A 20,918-nucleotide genomic window follows, 5' to 3' on the forward strand; every position below is an offset into this window, starting at 1 on the left:
GTCTGAATTTTTAAAGCTGCATACATCAGACCTTGTCAAGAATTACCATACCATCTAGTCTGACCTTGACCTGACTATCTCATTACCTAAAAATCCATACTGCCACTACATTCTATCTAGACATCATACTTAGTCTTTTAGTACATACAGCAGTTAACTTGCGTGTAGAGATTTTAATATCAACTGTAACTATGTGTAGTTATTTGCAAACTTTGCTATTATAACCATACTTTAAAAAAATTAGCAGAAATAAGTGTAGTTTAGTTTATGACAAACATTGTCTAATCAAAATATTAAATGATATATAATATATGAATAATATACTCTTTGTAACATGTTTATATAATTAAACTCTCATGATTGTTAAATGTATAAAAACAAGCTCAATTTAGTGAGTTGTTACAATCCTATTGTTTTGTTTTACAGTATTCCTATTCTGAAAAATCTGTCATGCATAATGAATATTTAGACTGTAATTACTGGTCAATTCCTTTGCCTGATATTTCTAAGGAACTTAGCAATTACAGTCATGAAACTAGCTGCAACTCTCAGCAAGGTAGTGTAGGTGTTAGCATAAGGATAGACCCTTCTTCATGCAACACTGCACTTCAACATATACCTGCAGAAAATGGATTGTTTATAGCAAAAGCATTTACGGCTCTTACTGCAATTCAACCAGAGAGGGATCAATATCGGTTGCCTTTTTCTTCCCTTCTTGCTCAAGACTGTGGTATGCCGATGTCTGCATAGCTGACTTCATTAATATTGATGATCTGAATTCCTTTAAAGCTGAGCTTGTACATTGTTGTTTTAGGCACAGATACAGGTTTAAACCGCATCAAAACGAGTGAGACTTTAACCAATGGGAAACTAAATGTATTGGAAGATATAAACTGGGATAAAAAGCATTCAAGGTGTGACTAGCTGTTGTTGATTATGGTCATTAGTTGAGTGTAGGGAGTTGAATTGTAGTAGGTGTAGAGCATGGTGATAATTTCTGGAGTTGCTTTGTATTTGTTCCGAAATGTATTCATAACCTTGCTTAGAGCAAATTAGTGATTCATTTTTTGCTTTTGTAGAATGGGCAATGGCGACAGCAAATCTTCAAAACATCACCAGAATTTTCATAACAATGGTAATAGGCAAAAACTACAGATGTATGCTACATGATAATTAGATATGATTAATAGTTTGTACAAACTGTGATGTAATCATACTGCCATACCGCTGGGTGATATTTTTAATAGTATCAATTGGCTGACTGTGTAAATTTGCAACTGCTGTGTATATTAACAACCTGTTTGATGTTTTACATTAGGAATAGAAGTATGAATGTTTAAGAGTGAAAATACTTTCCTAGTAAATATGTAACGTTTGGTGAACACAATTACATATATATATATATATATATATATTATTTTTTCATCAGATGTGTTCAAATATGGTTTAGCAATACAGTAGTAGATACGATAAATTTCTATGTAACAAGAATCATGACATGAGTTTTATTTATGTGGCATATTATGCTGCAACACTTCCCTTTTCACATTACGAAAAGAATATTTTTGCTCTTCTTGCGTTGTGAAATGCTATGACATATTTGTTTAGGTCATGGTAAGGAAGTGCAGTCAAAAGAGCTCACCAACCTTCCATCAAGTTGCAGTGCTTCAACAACAACGAAAGCATCTAGTAAATCAAAATTTGCAAGTATGCTTTAGCCGATTATTCCCTGTCATGTTTAAAAAGCTATATACTCTGTAGGCTTATACATCATTTTTAAAGAATGTTTGCATATGAATTGGTTTCATTGTCCAATACTGGTGTTTGTTTTTGAATGAGTTCTTTTTCACATCAAATACATAGAGCACTAAATGTGATATTAATCATGAGCCACACCTTAATATTTATGACTTGCTTAATCATCTGTCATCATTATTGTCATGGAAAGCTTCCTTGATGTATAGGCAGGGTTGCCATACCGTCCTTATTTCTAAGATTTGTCCTTATTTTGAAGGTCCTTGTCTTAGAAAATGTTTTTTTCCTTTTTTCTAAGAAATGTCCTTATTTTCACTTGCGTCCTTATTTTCGTCGTATTTTTAGGGCAGAGGTTCGTATTTTGGGCATTTTGACACCTTTAGTATACCATTTTGTACCAAAGAGATACAAAATTTAAAAATATGCAGATAGTGTCTCGTTTTTTTTTGTTAGGAACATTGGTTGCTTTCTCCTGTTGTGCATTTTTTAAGGTGATATTCGTCTTTCGTTTCCTAGTCGTGCTTATTTTTGAGTTGAGACCGATGGCAACCCTGTGTATAGGATAGGGATGTTAAATTAACCTATAGAAAGAACAACGTAGGTTTAGTAATGTATATAATTGTGTAATACTTACCAATAAGATTTACACAGTATTTATCGTGCCATGCTCTTACCATACTGTTGAATTAGGAAAATATTTTTAAATAATAAACATTTCTTTATATCAAAACTTCATTTAATTGCAGAAGAATCGCATCGCATAAAAAAGAAATCAGAAAAAAAATTGCAAGATGAACAGAAACCAAAGTCCACAACTCACAAGTATATAGCTGTTGTATTTTTCACCATTTTCATGTCTTAGTAAATAAAATGATAACTGTAGAACTTTTTGGGGCAAAGTGTTGGCAGTTACAACTTATACCCAAGACAAACACTAGTGCCAATTTTTTTACTGTCATGGCCATAGTGTTTATCCTGCCTATACAATTTTTGTTTTTTACTATGTCCATATATGTAAATCTGAAAATATGTGTACATATTCCTAAAAATATCAAAAAATTTATTTTTAACTAAGAATAAACTGCACTTGCTTCCATTTATTTAGAAGCCAATCAGCAACAGAAGGTATTGAAAGTAATGAAGTAGAGAAGTCTACACCGTCTTTGCTGAATTGTTTAGAAGATGTGGCATGTCTCCAAGAATTCACTGGTAACCTTCTAATAAAAATGCTTCAAGGAAACCAATCAAAAGGGTTGCTGGAATACTGAAACCCTTCATGTCATTTATGTAATTTTCTGCTAGATATCAAATTTTATACTATCATTATCAACTACAGTTATTTCTATTCGTTGGTAGGAAAATCATTGCTAACATGGTTAACCTGCGGAGTGGATTCTCAAAATCCTGACGTAAATACATTTATAAAAGAATTTTGTGGGTCACTGTTGAAGCTTGGCGTCCTGATAGAACATGATGACAGTGGAACAAATGATATTGAGGTAGAGCATGGGAATAGGGCAGAATGAACCTAATGCAATTGGATTCGCCAAATTACGGCCGAATGGCAAAATCTGCTTTAATAGAAATACATGGCTTTTGTTACAATCTGATCAAATAATAAACAAAGATTACTGATGATATAGTTTTTTTAGTATTGAAACAAATAGGTTTGGGATTTGTTTATCAGGATAGTTGATATCAGTTGATGTTTTTACATATGTTGTATTTCCCAGCAAATTCCCAGTAAACAATGACACAAGATTGCTCTATATTAACAGCATGCTAAGAGTTGATGTAGCAATTCTGTTATTCTATATGAATTTTACCATATTTTAATTTGACACAAACCCAGGCTAATTCCAGTTATTCCTGGCAAGATCCAAGTAAGTGGTACTCAAACTTACCAATCACTGGCAGCACTCAGGCTGATGCCAGACCACCAGTGCTGCCCATGTCCTCGTTTGACGGTGACGAAGACAGCACTATCATCACATTTCGTCCCCGGACAAGAAAAGGAACACGAGCAGCCAGTAATTCTTTATTATATTATATTTTTTATTCTGTTCGCACAGAAAAGGTAAAATTCCTAAAACGCTACAAAAATTGCTTTCCTTTTAATACTAAGGAAATATGAATAATGTCATTTGTTTTCAAGTTAGAAATAATTAATTTTTAGATAACAGGAAAGCTCAAGTTGATCAAACAGAAAAGAAGCCTTCCGAAATGGAGTCCTTTGACTGTAAATACAGTATATTAGTTTTTTTTCTTTATTATGGATACAATAATTCATTAATATATTTATATTAATATTTTTTTATTTGAATTCGGGTATCAGGTCCAGTTAAATTTGCATGCACATTGTGTTTATGCAAGTCATAATTTTTAACTTGTAATATGCATTATATATTAATATATGTGCTTTACCATAACCAAGAAACTGCATTTCTTTGAGTTGTTACTAAAAAACATTCTTTAGCATATTACAAATAATGTTATTTTTAGCATCAGCATATTCAGTTGTATTTGCTTTGCAATGTATTCAAACTGGGAGTTCATAATTCCAATGCACAGTTTAGGAAGCACAAAAATGAAAAATCGCAAATATGATCTTTTTTTCAGCCATAATCACAAAAGCGCTAGTTTGTGTAATGTAGTTTATATTTGTGACAGAATTATTGCATTTATTTTTGAATACAACTAAGAGAAATACTTTTGTCTTAGAAAATCATATTTTCAAAATTTCCAGTCTTTTAAAACACTTTTCTATAAAATTGTAATTGTGCGTATTTGTGTTATTGCAGAAGATTTATGATTTAGTAATACAGTGAAATCCACTTCATATGACCATTTTGGTCCGGTCCCGAATTTTACCATTATAGAATTCTCTGTTTATTGTGACCAGTTTTTGGAGATGATGACCATCTTTTTCAAGTTTTTCTCTCAATTTTTTGTTTTGATTGTTATGCATCATGACAGTGAAAATTGTGCCATGTGTATTCTTAATTCACCTACTAATATCGAATTTCATGTTGCTGCATGATGTTAATGAAATAGATGATGAAATCGATGTTTTTCCTCGTTTCGTGCCTAACTGTATCGATCCTGGTGTAGTTAAACGTTACTGTAGCAGCTGTGGTTATTGTGACTATTCAGATATTTCAACTAAATTGATCTGGTTCCAAGGTGGTCATAATAAGCGAAGTCGACTGTAGCCATTTTAACATTTAAACCAAATAATTATTTCATCAATATATATTTTAAATTTCAGATTGCGATTTGATACCTGAGAATGAACCTCCGTCACCAATTCTGGTATATAAAGTATACTACATATATTAAGTTATGAATACATAAAATATTATGATTGGTATTTTCTATATTTTATAATTTATTGTCATTCCTTTATTTCTCTCATAAACTCGGCTTGTTACGTAGGAAACAAATTTACAAGAACAACCAGATTTTCCATCAGAAAACACTTACTCTAATGCCATGAAAGCACTTCTGGCAAAAGATGTTGCAATCCAGACAACTCCACCTTCAGCAAGGACTACAGTATGTATTCCTAGTGGTTACTTTATGTTAATGCTTTTGAAAATTGTTGTGGTTACAGTAATAATTTTACTCTGTATGTAGTAAAATCTGTTATGAGGTTGCACTGTGAGAAATAATCACACCGAGATACATATAACTGTAGTTTTCATCCAGAGCATGCAAACCATCACATACGAGACAAGAGAGATGTCAGTGCAAACCATACCAGCTGCCAAGACATTAACAGCCTTTCAACCTTCGTCTGATCTTTCATCACATTTAGGCAATGGTGCCTCATTACATGGGGTATTACCTCCATTTGTAAAACACAAGAATTCAGAGAATAGTCAAACACCTCCTCCCCCGCCACCACCCCCACCTCTTGTATGTGTTCCACCATCTCCTCCTCCCTGCCCACCTGTACCCGGATGTCCTCCCCCTCCTCCTCCTCCTCCTTGCCCACCTGCACCGAGATGTCCTCCTCCTCCTCCTCCTTGCCCACCTGTACCGGGATGTCCTCCCCCTCCTCCTTGCCCACCTGCACCGGGATGTCCTCCTCCTCCTCCTGGGAATTTAATTTTATCAAAAAGGGCCTCGGGATTAGAATCGTCCAATCAGTCAGGTAAGAAATTTCTAGAAAAAGCGTTACTCTAATGCTTTTTGTATCAATTACAATGAGGTTTTACAAATTTATCAGTGGGAGATGTGTTTAGGGCTATCGAAAACAATCATTGAACCAGTAAAACCCATGAAACCATTGTACTGGACGAAGATAAAACTCAGTGCATCAGCTGCTATGCCAAAAAGGTTGTGGAAGTTAGCTGAAGTCTGTGGTTGACATTTCACGTACTTGTGTAAAGCTTTTCCTTCATATTGCTGTAATTGCTGAAGCCATTTGTGATATTTTTAGATTAATATGGGAAAATGTCGAAGAAAGTGACGTTAATATCACAGAATTAGTAGACTTATTTTGTAAGTTAAATGTCACAAAAAAGAAACCACTGAGCTCCACCCTTGGCAAGGCAACAAAAAAGGTAATTAGAATCAATCTTGCAGGAAAATTTTGCATAGGAAATTAACGTTTTGCATTTACCTTCTTTTTTATGTCATGCTGGCAATCCATTATTATTTTTCCACCAGAAAAAAGTAGCCAAGATACTGGACACAAAACGTTCTCAAGCAGTTGCCATCTTCACGTCCAGTTTGCATGTGGAGATAGACGATATAAAACAAGGTATAATATAATCACTTGTGATATTTTTCAACCTCAATTTACAAATGCGCACATTTTATTAAATATGATAAGACATCAACGATCCTATCTTTTGTAGCCATGCTAAACGTGGACACAAGTGTAGTAGATATCGAGACCATGGAAGCAATCTACGAACTAGTGAGTGAGATATATATATGTATACATTTTTAAAACCCTTTGTATTCATCATGCGATGGTATTATTTCTTGCAAAAGTCACTTTGACATTTAATGATCAAAACCCTTGACGCTCAGAGGCCACAATCTGGAGAAATGGAATCTATTGAAGCTCACGTAAAAAGGCAGGAAAAGTTGAATGATGAAAAAAAGGAGCCATTGGACAAACCAGAGGAGTAAGCTCTAACCACTTCAACTAATCTAGCTACATTCATTAAGATATTTTATATACACTCGTTTTACAAGTATAAAGTCAAGTTTCTGCCGAATTGACATATCTTAACTTAGTTAAAGCCCTACGTCCAATTTTGTGGTCAATTATTGTAATTGCCTGAAACTTCACTGCGTTAGGCGTCAATTTTATTCAAAAGAAGCTTTCTGATGCCGCACCGGTTTCCAGTTAATAACGCATTACATCACTTTTAGCCAACGATGGCGGTCGGTTGATTGAAAACTTAATTACTTATTACTTAAACGCTGTACTTGAACCTCTAGTGCTGCTAATCTTAGCCGTTGTCAAATTCCATAACGTTTGCATGCTGTGCTTAGCGTGGTTAACTATCAGCTGCTTTCTTAATGATGTAAGCTATTGTCAGTTACAGCGGCTGATCCGATTAAAATGTCGTTAGCCTGCCTTTTTATTAGCATGAAGATTTTTTGCCTTCTGTGAGTGGTGACCGCCCACATCGTTCTCTATTCTATTTTTCCCATTGCAACACACTCAAATATAATTGTACTACGGTAACCTTTCAATGATATATCTATGGCGTTTTGAAGGTTTTTTTGTGCTGATTCTTATCAAGATTTTCAGCACTACTGCGTGAGAATTATTTGTTACGTACGTTATTTTATTACGTCGTTTAAGTAAGCAAAGAAAAATATGTCAAAAACGTGCGATCAGTTTTATCTTACAATGCTTCACTGAACTATATTGCTTCATTTACGTTATTCTGCATTCTACAATATTAAATATATTGTTGTCTTGTTTCAGATTCCTATGGCGACTGTGGCAAATCCCTCACTTTTCAGACAGACTTTTCTGCATCACTTTCACAACACATTTGGAAGAGGATATAGGCGAAATAAATAAAATTTTGAAAGGCATTAACGGAACGTGCGAGGTTAGCTTACATGGTTTTACCGGTGTACGCGTCCGGTATAGTTGTTATCTCAATCAATAATTATAATATCAATAATTATCAATTATTAATATTATCAATTATCTCCTCCATTCATTTTTTACTATAATATTCATATCACTAAATAGACCCTACAAAGCAACTCGATGAAGAAACTCTTTGGTGTGATTCTTGCGCTTGGCAACTACATGAACGGAGGTGAGAATTACTAAATTTCCTCAATTAGGGCAATATGCAACTATAATGGTAGAATGCGGAAACAATAAAGCTGGTTTGCGGCTTAATTAAGGACAAGATTTCGATGCTTACTACCTACAGCCGATTCATATGTGAAATTTGCGACGATCATTTTTCTTCGTGCTAGTTTGCTGCAGTAAAGTGTGATTTCATCGCTTTCTTTTGAGTTATGTGTCAGTTAGCCGAGCGCAACCTATTTTTTGTCTTTGCCACTGTCATTCCATGTTTTGACCAAGAACCCACCAGGTGTGAATGTGTTGCCCAAATAGCTTATGTTTTGGCAGTAATGTTCGATGATATTTGTATGAGGTGATTATCGTCTGATGTCATGGCAATGTAATCGTTTTATGTCATGTGGCTCTCTATTATACCACGCTTGTATATTACGTGGTGTTGCACTTCTTTACTACTATTATGTTTGAAAAACAACATGCCACAGACAGTGTCACAATTCTTTACAAATATCAAATTATGCGGACATTCAGTAGTATAAAATAGCTCTCTGACCGTGTAGAACATTTTTCCACTTCCGTAAGGTGAATTTTTCTGTTTCTTACAACTAATATTTTCGCCTTTAATAATTTCACTTCTAAATATGATTCCAGCATTATTTCAGCAAAAACTTATCGTTGCTTAATGCCCACCCATCTTCGTAAGTCAGTTACGAGTAGATGGCGCTGTCGAGATGTAAGTAGATCTTTGCGAAGTTCCGTCAAGCGTTAGAGACAAATCTGTTATGATGAAGTTTAAATCAGTGTAAAATAGAACAACAACAAACACACAACACACCAAAACCATTCCCCCATACGAATGAAACTTTAAGCTATGTTAGACCCTATTTATGAAACTCATCCTAATGCAATACGGGTTCGTATCATGCTGCATTTCGACGTCACCTTGGAGTCCTTGTTTAGTTTTCTAATTTAGTCATAGGTTCAGACCGAAATTACACACAGATAACATCGGGTTGGCGCTAGACTGGAAAATTGCTTGTAATTACGCAAGGTTGCCTGAGCTTGCAAGTTGGAAAATTTGTTTGTTTGTTTTCAGTTACGACGACACATGAAAGTAGCAAACTGTTGTATAACCGTTTTTATTCCATTAAGGCCTCATTTCAGTCTCGTTTTCCATCGTGTTGGCGCCTGTAAGTTTCATTGTACACATGTGTTTCGCGCGAAATAATCGGCACCAACGCTATAGGTGGGCCACTGTTACTGAGGCTTGTTACGTTACCTCTTCACTTAAGTAAACAACCTACTCACAATACAGGACGACAATTTTCCATCTTTGGTCGTTTATAATAGATTCGAGAGGAGACACACAAGACCCCGTTAGTTGTAAATTGTTATAGTAAACTGCTCCTTTCAAAGTTGACTGACAGGGCACGTGCTATGCTCATTCCCGTTATACGAAGTACACGGCGTAGGCATAAGGCATTGTTTCTCTTCCTCGGCTGACAATTATTTTTTCAGACCCCTTTCTTTTGCCGATTCTTGAGACACAGAAAAAACACAGTACTCTTGTATGTGTATGGTGAGCTGTACAAATCCACCCAGAGAAAATATTTTTCGACAAAACAGTGACTTCGCTTTTCCTTAGCCTAAAATAAAAACCAGTTTGCGTTGTTGTTATTAAACACTACAGATGATTGACCGTGTCATTGAAGCTTTGATCGCGGATATCAATTTAAATTCTCCGCCAATGGGCCGCTGATTGACGTTTTGGGTCTGTTTTTTAGTTCTATAAACACCGCCGTTTGATTCCAATATGTTCCAATGTGGTTTCTCTCGGTGTGGTCTTGGTATAGAGCCGAATAACCACACTTGTTTATCTCAAATAACCGTGTTTATATCGTCACAGGGAACCGTACCCGGGGCCAGGCAGATGGCTTCGCTCTTGAAATTCTTTCGAAATTGAAGGACGTCAAAGCCAACATGGATAACCTTAACCTCCTTTCCTACGTCGCAAAAGTTTACATAAGGTCGTTTAATTGGGTAAGTATTCTTTTGCTTTGATTTCGCTGTCTGTCATTAACGATAATTGCCACGTCACCGGTAATCTTTAACGGAATGTACATGCTGTGTCGTGTTTCCGCACCCCCTTGGTTGCCTGACTCACGGCCGCCATATTTTCGCTAATGGGAACTATGTTTAACCATTTCCTCCATAAACATGCAGAAAGACGGCGCCGATATTCTAACGACCTGCCCATGCCCACTACCGTCCACCATTAGCGTCATGAGATCGTCCCAAGTCAACTTTGAAGATCTGCACAAAGATCTGAGGAAAATCACAATCAAGCTTAAAGGTAACCATGACAAGAATCGCACTGCTAAGTATTACAAAACAATGATTTTTATATTAAAAATAGTTTTTACGAGCCTGTGACGTGCACGATAGTTCGTGTATTTTTTCGTCATGATTTTCGTAAGGCTGTATATGACCAGTCAGCCATGTTGTTGTCTTTATGACATTTACTGTGGTTTCCAATGACTAAACGTAATGTAAGATGAACTATAACATCGTCGTCTTACGACAAGGGAACCCCAGACTTAGCAAAACCGTTCGAGGTGTTGTTTAATGGACAATAAACCGAGCAGTAACTGTTTTATATTGTCGATAAATATTTGATACATCGCTGGCAAATATTTGCTTATTCACGCCTTCAGCTCAAACATCGCACCTTAAAGGCACCCAGCAGACACCTGTGTTTTACCTGTGCTTGACCAAACAAAGTGGCATTAGGCTCGGCAAGCAATTTTAAGCTCACTTAATTGAGGCGTGGGTTTAAAAAACTTGCATATTTGGTTAAAATTATTTCAGCTCCAGTGCTAACAACAATGTATTTGTGAAATAATGAAGCCGATGTCGACCTATTTAGGAAAATACCTTGTTTTTGCCGTGGGAAATCTTGTTTTTTTCCAACGCTGTCTTTGTCCACCGTTATCAGCGTTTCGTCCCGGGAAAGCTTAGTCGTACAGAAAAATAACATTCGCCGCTTTGGCATTAGCATACATCGGCAGGTTTTATGAAATGTCTCGGCGCCTAATCGCAAAATTAGCGGCGTCATTCTTTATCGCTTCCATCATCAAATTATTTGCAAATGTATCCATCTGTCTATTCCCTCAGTAATTTCGCCTCAATTTTGAATCGATCTTCCAACGCGCCCTGACGTCATTTGTGTGTTTCTTAGATGTCTATCTCTTGTATATGATTTAATGTGATCTTATATTACGTTTTCACAGCACAGCCCCACCATTGCTTTGCAAAATCGCTGTGTCTGGTACCCTTCAGAAGTTGATAGATTTACCATTGAGTTATACGATGTTGTTGTGGTATAGCCTAAACCGAATTTGTCGATCAAGATTGCGCATCCCTTTTTGTTTTAGGGAACTGTTAAACATTACAATTAAGTATTGGCCCTGAAAAATCAACTTCTGCATACAAGCAATAATGGAATGAAATGAATGTAATGGTGTCAAGTCGGAAAAAGTTCCCAATATTAACTTTTTTCTGATGTTTATATTGATCGAACGCGAATATTGTTTCGTCGTGATTATTGAAGCAAATTTAATAACCCAACACTGTTTTCCTAGTCTAGTGAACGTGTAGAATTGCTTTGTAACGAAACGGTTTCGAAAATTTTTTATTGACAAAGTTTCTAATTCGAGTTTACCCTCACTTGGTATGGATTCGTCGTTTTGCAATACAAAATATGATGTACAGTCCTAATGGCCGTGTAAACACTGTTTTTCAAATGCTGTAATTATTTTCCCTTTAAAGGACTACTCAGCTATATCCGCTTTAAGAATTAAGATGTCGGTGATGATAAGATAGACGTTATCTGTATTTATATTCGTGAATGGTATTGGTAATATCAAAGCGCAGCCCCCGGCCGTTGAATTTTCGTGCTGTTGCTTTGTAATTTCGATTAGGTCGTTTTGTTTGGCCTTCCCGGTCGCCGTCACCCCTGTAAAAAAAGAAAAGAAATTGTAATTTTCAACAGACCAACATCATCACAAATATTTGTGCAAGTTAATGGTTGGTGAAAGTGGACTATAAGCAAGTGCCCAAGCACCCTTCATCTATTGATTATTATCGAGCGAATTTGGAATTGAGGAATGAAATTTCCAATCGAGCGTTCGCATCATGACGCCGGTAAACACACAAACGGCGACAGACTTGCTGTCTCAAGTTTTTGCCTTGTCTGACGCCAACACATTCTTCCGAAAAGCGTTTGCTGTTTTCCAAACTTTTAACGGTCCGTGTAAGATTTTTTTCGACCTTCATTTAGCAAGGCAATCACTTCTCATTCCACCAACAGCGACCGCGACATTGTGCATTACTCGTTCCCGTCGAAGCCAAGCCAATTGCTCGACAATGTTGCATTCAGCCGCCAATGTCATCAAAGGAGCATGCGGTGCCAACCCCCCGCCGAAATCCTTCATAATTTAGAAAAAAAATATGCCAAGGCGTCGTGATTAGTTTGTAAATATGTCGGCAAGCCCTTGATCTGTCTTCGTGCATCATTGCGCACATAACATGATCTGCTTTTTAAACCAAGAGCTTCAAACTCATCTCCAGATGACGTAGTCTGAGAGCGTTATGTGCATTTTTCAGATTCGTGGGAAAAAAGAGTTTAAATGTAAAGAGTCGAAATATAATCGATTAGGTCAACAGTCAACACTGGTCGGGGCCTCTCTGTTGTAGAAATCTGCGCTAAATGCAAGGTAACACGCGTCTGCCAAGTCACGCTGAGCACCGCAACACGGCCACATTTTAAGTCCTTGTTCGTGGATCTGTTGCCTGCCTGACGCGGATTTGTAGCAAAAACAAGCTTTGACAATCTGACTATACCGGACATTGTTGCAGTTGTCAGTTCAGCACTGTCAGAAATATACTCCGTGTCACAAAACTGCATGGCATTTGAGACAAATTCTTTGTCTTGAGTTTTACGAAAGACGTTGGTATCTCGGATGCAGCAAATCGCTAATCTTATCGCATCATGGTTGACTGTTTACCGCCGTCTTATCCTCTTTTACATGTTTTGCATCGCTACCTCGTTTGCCCAAAACTTCTATATCCTTCTCAAAAGTTATTATTTTGTTTACCTGTAATCCCCATTTGGACACGCGCCGCTTATCTACCACAAAGATATCTACCTGTATCTATCCAGCCAGACTATGGCCCGCTGTCACTTACACGCGCTGTGGGCTGATAGGATCTCTTTCACCAGACATCAACCAGCCAGCCGGCTTCGGCTTAATTCATTGCTAGAGTTTTGGTCGCGAATGTCGTGTCTTCGTTACATTTTTTACCTTGCAACCTTCTACGTTGTTGGATGGTTTATCTGAAATTGTGTTTGTTGTAGACTGCCAGCGACGCGTAAAAGTTATCCTGAAGAATGCAGAAGCCGAAGATGTGCAATCATTTCGACAGTTCATGGAGGAATTTCTTGATAAAGGTGAGTTGAATATCGATGATTCAACCAATATTTAATGGATTATGCCACCGGTTATCCTGGTCCCCAAAATACAAATTGTACCGCTTTGAACGGAATTTTTTGGTGGATAACAGTGCATTGTGTTCCAACCACCTCAAAGCTTTTACCTGTTTACTTTTCTTGTTTTTTCACGATACTGCGTTTGAAGTCTTAGTTTTACGGCAAGTTTTATTTACTCCCAGCAGCGTATGAATGCGATATATAAGGGGGCTCTGATCTGCAAATTAACTTTTAGAATATCAGATTAAGAAATTCACCGCCGATGGTGCACACTTTTATTTGATCGTGATTTTGCGGCAATGATGCCTCTTCTTGCCTGATTCCCATCTTCCTTATTCGGCCGTGCGCCTTATAATTGGCTAACTTTATTTTGATTATTATAATAATCGTCGTGTATGGATATATATACGATCGTAATTTGTATATATATCGTAATTGGACGAGTTTGAAATGATAAAGCGCCTCGGATAAGCTTGTAATATGAAGCATTATTGCCGATTAACGATGGTCCCCTTTGTGTATCTGCTTATTACAGACCTGTAGTCTATAACCGTTATTCTTTCACAGCGTTTGTCGTATCGGGTTTTGTAATTTGACCTTTGCTGACTGCCGATCATCGACATAAATACCTTCAATTAGTTACATCATGTATGTTTGAAATACTTTTCTATTTCACAGCCTTCTCCCAAACTGAAGACACTCAGAAGGCCATCGAGAAATCACAGAAATGGTATACCAAATATGTTCATATAGCCATACTTGTTATTTATTTGAAGCGCAATTACAAGTAAAGTTTAAAATTACGCGGTATCGTCACCTTTCGACCGCGAGCTTTGTTTATGGTTATTTTTTGTGTAAACAAATGTAGACGAGGAAAGTTAAAATACAACGTTGCGGACCTTGCTTTAAATGGTTATGTATATGCTTTTGTTTTAGGAATCAGTCTTGCAGTATCGGCAAATGGCTTTAATATAGCTGTTGCCGCTTGCCCGGCTATAAAGTTCTTTTTGCAGAGATGAAACGATTTCGTTTTCCATCTAATCTTTTCCATTTAAAGAGGCGCCTTGACTTCTGCTCTGTCTCCAATTAGCTACTATTATGAATACCACATAATACTAATCATCTGAATTACCCTCAAAAACATGCGTTTGTTGCTCGAGTTATGGCAGTAAACCCCGCTTTCATGCCCGTCCACAAATGTTTGCGGGCTCATTAAGAAAAATCGATTGAAGCACGTAATTTTACGTCGCGGTAACGTTTTCTCAGACAAAGTTTCGTAAAAAATACAAATGTTTTGCAAGTGGATGTTTTTGGTAAATTTGCAAGAATAATTTTCTCATTATTTGTATTTTACTTTACCGAAAGTAAATCGTATCCGTCGTTTTTAAAAAGCTGTCTGATGTGTTTTGTGTAATTAATTTCTGTCGCACGCCGTTACGTAACGATGTCATCTTAGCTGTTTCCACGAATTTGAAAAATTACCATTCACTCAATCGAGCACTGTTTATTGTTGTAGGGACGCGCCTAATCGACCAACTTTCGTAGTTTTACCGTTGGGGCATTAGTTTGTGCAAGTCTGAGTTAAGAAGCTTTCTGGTTCCGTTGGGCGCCGCAGGCCGAGTCTTTATCGGTTATTGCAGTAATTGTGGCGCCCAACATCGCTTCGCCTGACCCGTTAGTTTTATAACAAAACACGGACACTTTCGCTTGTATAATTTTTTCGTTTTCAAGCAAGTCGTTTTGTTCTATCGACGGTTGCGAAGAATGCCAGATATATCGATCGGCTTTTGGCAATGAAAATGGTGTTTTTCCGCAAAATTTACCTTTAGTCCCGATTTTTCTAATGCCATGGGACCTAATGTATTATACTGATTTGATTTAATAAGCATGAACCATCCGCCGATGCATTAGCATTACAACGCATTTCGTTATTTTTGTCTCTCGGGATCGCAAAATAATATGGGCGTATTGATTTTACGTTATTGCCATGCCATTACAGTAACATGTCGCCAACATGACATGCTTTACGTCTTTATCCAAATAACCATCTAGCTCCAATGCAATGTAAAAATATCGGCTCGTTTGTTTCGAAAATTGACTTTAATTTAAATCCCAGTCGGCGTCTTAAGGTCGAAATTCCTCTTTATCTTTACGTAAATCTAACAAGCGTAACCGTCAAAAAACGTCATTTAGCAAAATGACGAGCTATTTTTTTCCCTGTCGCCAATTGTAACAGCCCCTGTACTCGACTGACGATCGACTTGGAATATAATTTTAAGAGAATTTGGCTTCCAATTATGACAAGAGACGTATCCGTTTGCATTCAGTCACGAAGCTTTTTTATGATCTGTTTTGTCAAAACTATATTAAATTTATGGAGAGATCTTGCATAACGTTAATATAATATCATTAAGAGGTTGCAAGATAAACATGGCCAACGGCATATACAAGAACAAGAATTTGTCCAATACGTTAGTGACAGTATTTGAAACGATGCAAACACAACGACAAAACGATTTTGGGCGTAACTGCATGTGGCAAAGTTGCTGGCCTACATTGCAAGAATTAAAATTGACATTGCAAAGTTACCACCCGGACGTTGATATTGATCCCACTTACAGATCGACATGCCTTGACGCGATTATATGCTTACCACAATGTTAAGCATGTATGGTCGGTAGACGACTGTCGTGCATCTTCAGGAAAGCGATTAGTCGCAAGCCAATTGTCTCTGTAAGTGGGCTTACACTGGCGTCGGATTCTTGTTATCGAATACAATAAGTAAATAGTTAGGTTGTGTTTTATTGAGATTTTAACCTTAAGAACCGCCTTATTTATGCCCAAGCAAAAGAAAATGTCTCTTTAATGGCCCTGGCCTGAATATCGGTTGAACTTTGTATATAACAGTGTACGCAGATAAATAGATTTCCAGCGTTTTAGTAGATAACTTTCATGTGGAAGCCTGTTGATCTCTCGTTCTAGGCTATTTGAAATGCTGATATTTATTCGATTAACATTTTCCCGCACATTGAAGTAAAGTTAAAAGACATTTTACCTCCCGCAGTATATCCCTGACATCTCCGTTGTCGTGGTTATTATGTTTTTGATGGATCAAATCCGTTGTTGCGTAGTCGCCTGTTTTGGTGGAAGCATACTTAGTTGTGGTCAGCACGCTTCCAGTATTAGTTACCCACACACTGTTAAGGGTTTTTCCTCACGCTATACAGACTCTCTGTTGTGTTTTCCTTGTACGATATGTTCGGTCAAGTTGCTTACCTTGTCCTGAAGCAAGATTTACAACTTCAGCCAGCCGATAAGAATTATGAAAACAAACATTGTATTTTATTATCAGATATTCAACAGGCACTTGCAGGCTCCCTGGGTGTATCTTGTCCGCTATCGGAGCTAAGATATGGATATGTGTTTCGCGCGATAATATTTTTAGGAGCTTTATCACTCAAACGGGAGAAGCGGATTCGAAAAAAGCGTTAACAATTTCCATTCAATTTTCTTTTATTAATCCTGGTAAAACGGCACACGCCATGCTTTAGCGAGATGCGGAATCCTTTTGTGTTCTTTTTCTTCCATAAGCAGCCAAAGTTGTTTTTGTTATTTAGTTTCGAATCTACAGCGAACTACTTCAATGTAACAGGCAAGACTTCTAAGCCGGTTTCTCCGAAAGATTTTTTCTCCCTCTGGTTACCATTTACTGCTGATCTTAACCAGCTTTGGCCGATGCAGATCCGGAAAATCCTCCAGGAAATGTAAGTCTTGTCTTCGATTTGCCGTTCTGTATTTTTTGTAATTCTTTTATAATCCGAATGTTGTTGCCAGGAGTCTAGAGGCGAGGAAGGTGGTTGAAGAGAGACAAAAACCCCAGAAGATCAAAGTTCGGACTCAACAGAGTTTGGTAAAGCAAAAAACTTCCTTTTAAAGTTTCTAATCTTAATACATGCTTTGGTGGAGGAATCATTAACATCCATTATCCCTCTCTTGCTCTCTGGGAAGATGTCTCCCTATCTTTTAACCAGAATTGTCTAGGCGAGGGAGAAATTTCGATTTACTTTTAAAAAAGTCAGTTACTGTAAAATGTAGTCACGGGCACGTCGGGCGCCTATGTCTCATAGATAGAATAACGCCCCACAGTGCTGTCGTTGACACGTCGTCAGTTTGCAGGCGGAAGCACAACGTTGTATTTTATGTTTGCTTTTTCCATTTGTGGCACATGTGCGTCGGAATTACACGTGTAGGCGAAACCCTGAAATCAAATCGTGAGCAAGTGACCCGTGTTATCCTATCGTAACTTACCTAACTCGCTGTTATATAAATATGCTTGTACAATTATGTCAATCAAGGGTTTATGCGCCACTTGAGCACAGTAGCGACCATTTTGTGGGAACGTTAGGATGTTGTTGTCTATGCGTATTGGCAATCGACGCGTTGGCCCGTGGCTAGGTCCTGGTAAGATGAGGGTCGCTATAAACAGTCAACTTTCACCTCTGTGAGATTTGTTTATGTCACTTAACACGTAGTAGTGTGATCGCGCGCCGACAAGATGATAAGAGATAGCCGAGACTAAGCATTGTAGTAACCCGCGAACATCATCACAGGCGCCATCGTTGCTTTCCCATCTGTTCTAATTTCATTGACTGCGGTATGGGCCCTTTTGATGTAGCAACAACCGTACACGGAGTCGCTTTTGTCATGACAGGTTTTAGATTTCAACTTGCCTCGAGAAAGCGTCGTACGCTTCCCGCCCACAACGGCTGGCGTTCTCGGATATGATTGTGTTTCTTTCAATCGCAGCATATTGTGGGAAAATTAAAATTCGTTCAACGCGTATATCGCTATATGCCGTCCGAGAAACAAAATGACGTATTACAATGTTCGTTCTTTCCATCGCTTTGTGTCGCTTTAGTGTCCGTTCGCTGACTAATAGTTAACAGGGCGGCCGGGACTGTAATTGCTTACACGGAGTTAAGGCTATCGGGCCATTGAATGGGTAGTTAGACGCCGAAATTGGATCCTTGCAAATACGAGGAGACTCTGCGTCGTCAAACTTCTCCACTTCTGCGATCTGTACTCGGCAGGCGCCGTCATTGGATACTAAACTAATATGGATACGACACAAACAAAGATAGACAACCCAGTCAGCCTTTTCTTTAAGATCAAAAGCAAAATCTCAAACGTATGCCGGCATATGCACGGACGATTTTCTAAAATACAGATACAATAGAAAAGCAGCAAATACGTTTTATTCTTCCCAACGTGGGCTTATGTGCTGTATTAGTCGTACGATAACCGTTGGAACAATGTTTCAAAATCACCCGCGATTTCCGCTTTTGAACGATACAATGATGGACGTCAGGCGGCCTCAGCTGGACAAGTGAAAGGAATCAATTAGGTGGTAGTGATTTGCGGAAACAGAGAAATCAAACAGATTCTTTGTCGTCTAACAAACGTCGTTCCAAGTGTTATTTTAGGATCGACGTCTCTTTGAAAGGCGTGTCCTCGTCTGCGGTCGCGTTTTCGGGATCGTATTTCTGCAGGGAACGAAACCAACAAAATTGCATATTTTCCGCCCATCCATATATCTCGAAGTGACGAATTTAGCTGCGGTATCTTCTAAGATATTCGATACCTTATACCAACTCGTTCGCTGTTTGCCGCCAAGGATGAGCCTATTGTCTTGTTGACAGAATTTAAAAACAGGCGCCAGTAATGTCGTGGCATAAATAACGTCATATTGCGTTGACATCATTTCATTTACGTTCGTTTGTGTCTGTTGTCCTTTTAGTGGCGCAAACCTACCAACTCACAAATGAAGATGGATTTGGTTTTAATTCAGCGTTCACATGAAACAAGGTATCAAGCTGCGACCGTGTGCTTTCGTACAAGAAACCTGCATTAACTACTTCCTGACAGAGTTGTTTCCAAAAGCAGCCCTTGACAGCGACATAGAAAGCGAATTATCGAATTTTCTTACCGCACAAAATCGTCCGCATTAGGACTTTCATAGATGAAAGCGTATGGCGCCCAAAGCCAAGCAAACCACTTGGGAATTTCGTTTTTATTCGAATTTGCTGGCGAAGTAGTTCCACATACCACTCAAGTTCAGCGAAAATATTGAAGGCCACAAAAGTCTCCCAGTGAAGTATTTGTGGTATGCGGGTTGAAATAATGAAACATTCCGTGGGAATTTTTAAATCTTGAGCTTGGTAACTCTAAATTATTCAGTCATCAAGCGCACTATAATTATAGCTGATTGATTCAAACATTATTAGACTTGCCATTTATCTCGTCTTGCCATTCGACAACGAAGCGCTTAATTTGCGACACTGACTAATTTTAAGTTCACGATACTGGGCCCGAATTCAGTAGTTGCCACCAACGCCTTAATTCCAATGCTTTATATTTGTGTGAAGATTAACTATATCATGTATCTCACGCGCTTGGTATTTGCTAGTGACCACCGTTTAACTAGTACGTGATTTTCAAAGCGTATTTTCGCTTTTAAAGTTGGGTTAAGTGTTTTGCGGTAATGGTTTGCATTTGACAATTAAGCATCTAATGGTCGTTATATTATTTTTTCAGAAATCCCGTTTATCCCCGCAAGCTGCTTCTTGTTAAAATTGGAACAAGTTTTTAGCAAAGCCATACTGAAAAAATATTTAGTTTTATCTTCCTCAGATTTTGGTTGGCAATCACGGAAATCTGGATTTTTGCAAGCAAATGAAACACCAACCTTGTAGCGTTAAACTTTGAAGCACTTCATTGGTAGCATTGTTAAACTTTTGTAAAGACTATTCGTGTCGTAAATTCATAATTTATCGTAATCTCCAAATGGAAAATTCCATTCTTCCCTTCTAAATTTTTATGTGTCTTGTATTTTTCTCTAGTGCTTCTATTCTCATGCTTACACGCTATGCTTCCACGAGTAACTTATTTTATCATAATGCTGTACTATACCTTTCTGCTTTCATTTATGGTGGGTTATCTTTACAGTGATTCTGTATTAGTTTTATCTTATGTCTACCTTACCGGCACGTTATGCTGCTGATCTCGTTTCAAATGTACAGTGTTAATTGTAAAGCAGTTTTCTTATTTATCTGTCAGTTGCTGGTTCTGTTTTGCGCAATCATTTTTTATCATTTCCCGCGTGCTAAAAACTACCTATACTTTGCCCTTACTAACATTTCGCAAAAATATATTTTGTTTCCCTGAATCGGGTGGTTGATGGTGATCGTATAAGTGAATCTTTCCATATTTAATTATGTTCACCCTTTGGCCGTCTCAGCTATGCCACGAGCCTATCTTTTA

General features: G+C 37.7%; 1 protein-coding gene across 1 annotated transcript; it reads left to right on the top strand.

Annotated features, from left to right (window-relative positions):
• The first annotated feature begins 399 nt into the window (after positions 1–399).
• LOC143445360 (uncharacterized) lies at positions 400–20,823 on the top strand. The gene is made up of 26 exons (XM_076944410.1): positions 400–730; positions 815–914; positions 1,080–1,135; positions 1,609–1,707; positions 2,502–2,577; positions 2,861–2,964; positions 3,112–3,254; positions 3,608–3,785; positions 3,932–3,994; positions 5,024–5,067; positions 5,191–5,310; positions 5,464–5,911; positions 6,003–6,096; positions 6,200–6,323; positions 6,430–6,523; positions 6,621–6,682; positions 6,799–6,896; positions 7,712–7,841; positions 7,988–8,057; positions 9,957–10,090; positions 10,274–10,403; positions 13,467–13,559; positions 14,277–14,328; positions 17,216–17,362; positions 17,433–17,508; positions 20,193–20,823. Exons 1-26 carry the CDS (start codon positions 451–453, stop codon positions 20,226–20,228), a joined length of 3,051 nt encoding a protein of 1,016 aa, XP_076800525.1. The 5' UTR covers positions 400–450; the 3' UTR covers positions 20,229–20,823.
• The last annotated feature ends 95 nt before the right edge of the window (positions 20,824–20,918 follow it).

This window comes from Clavelina lepadiformis, chromosome 2 (genome assembly GCF_947623445.1).
Source record: "Clavelina lepadiformis chromosome 2, kaClaLepa1.1, whole genome shotgun sequence".
NCBI classification, from domain to species: domain Eukaryota; kingdom Metazoa; phylum Chordata; class Ascidiacea; order Aplousobranchia; family Clavelinidae; genus Clavelina; species Clavelina lepadiformis.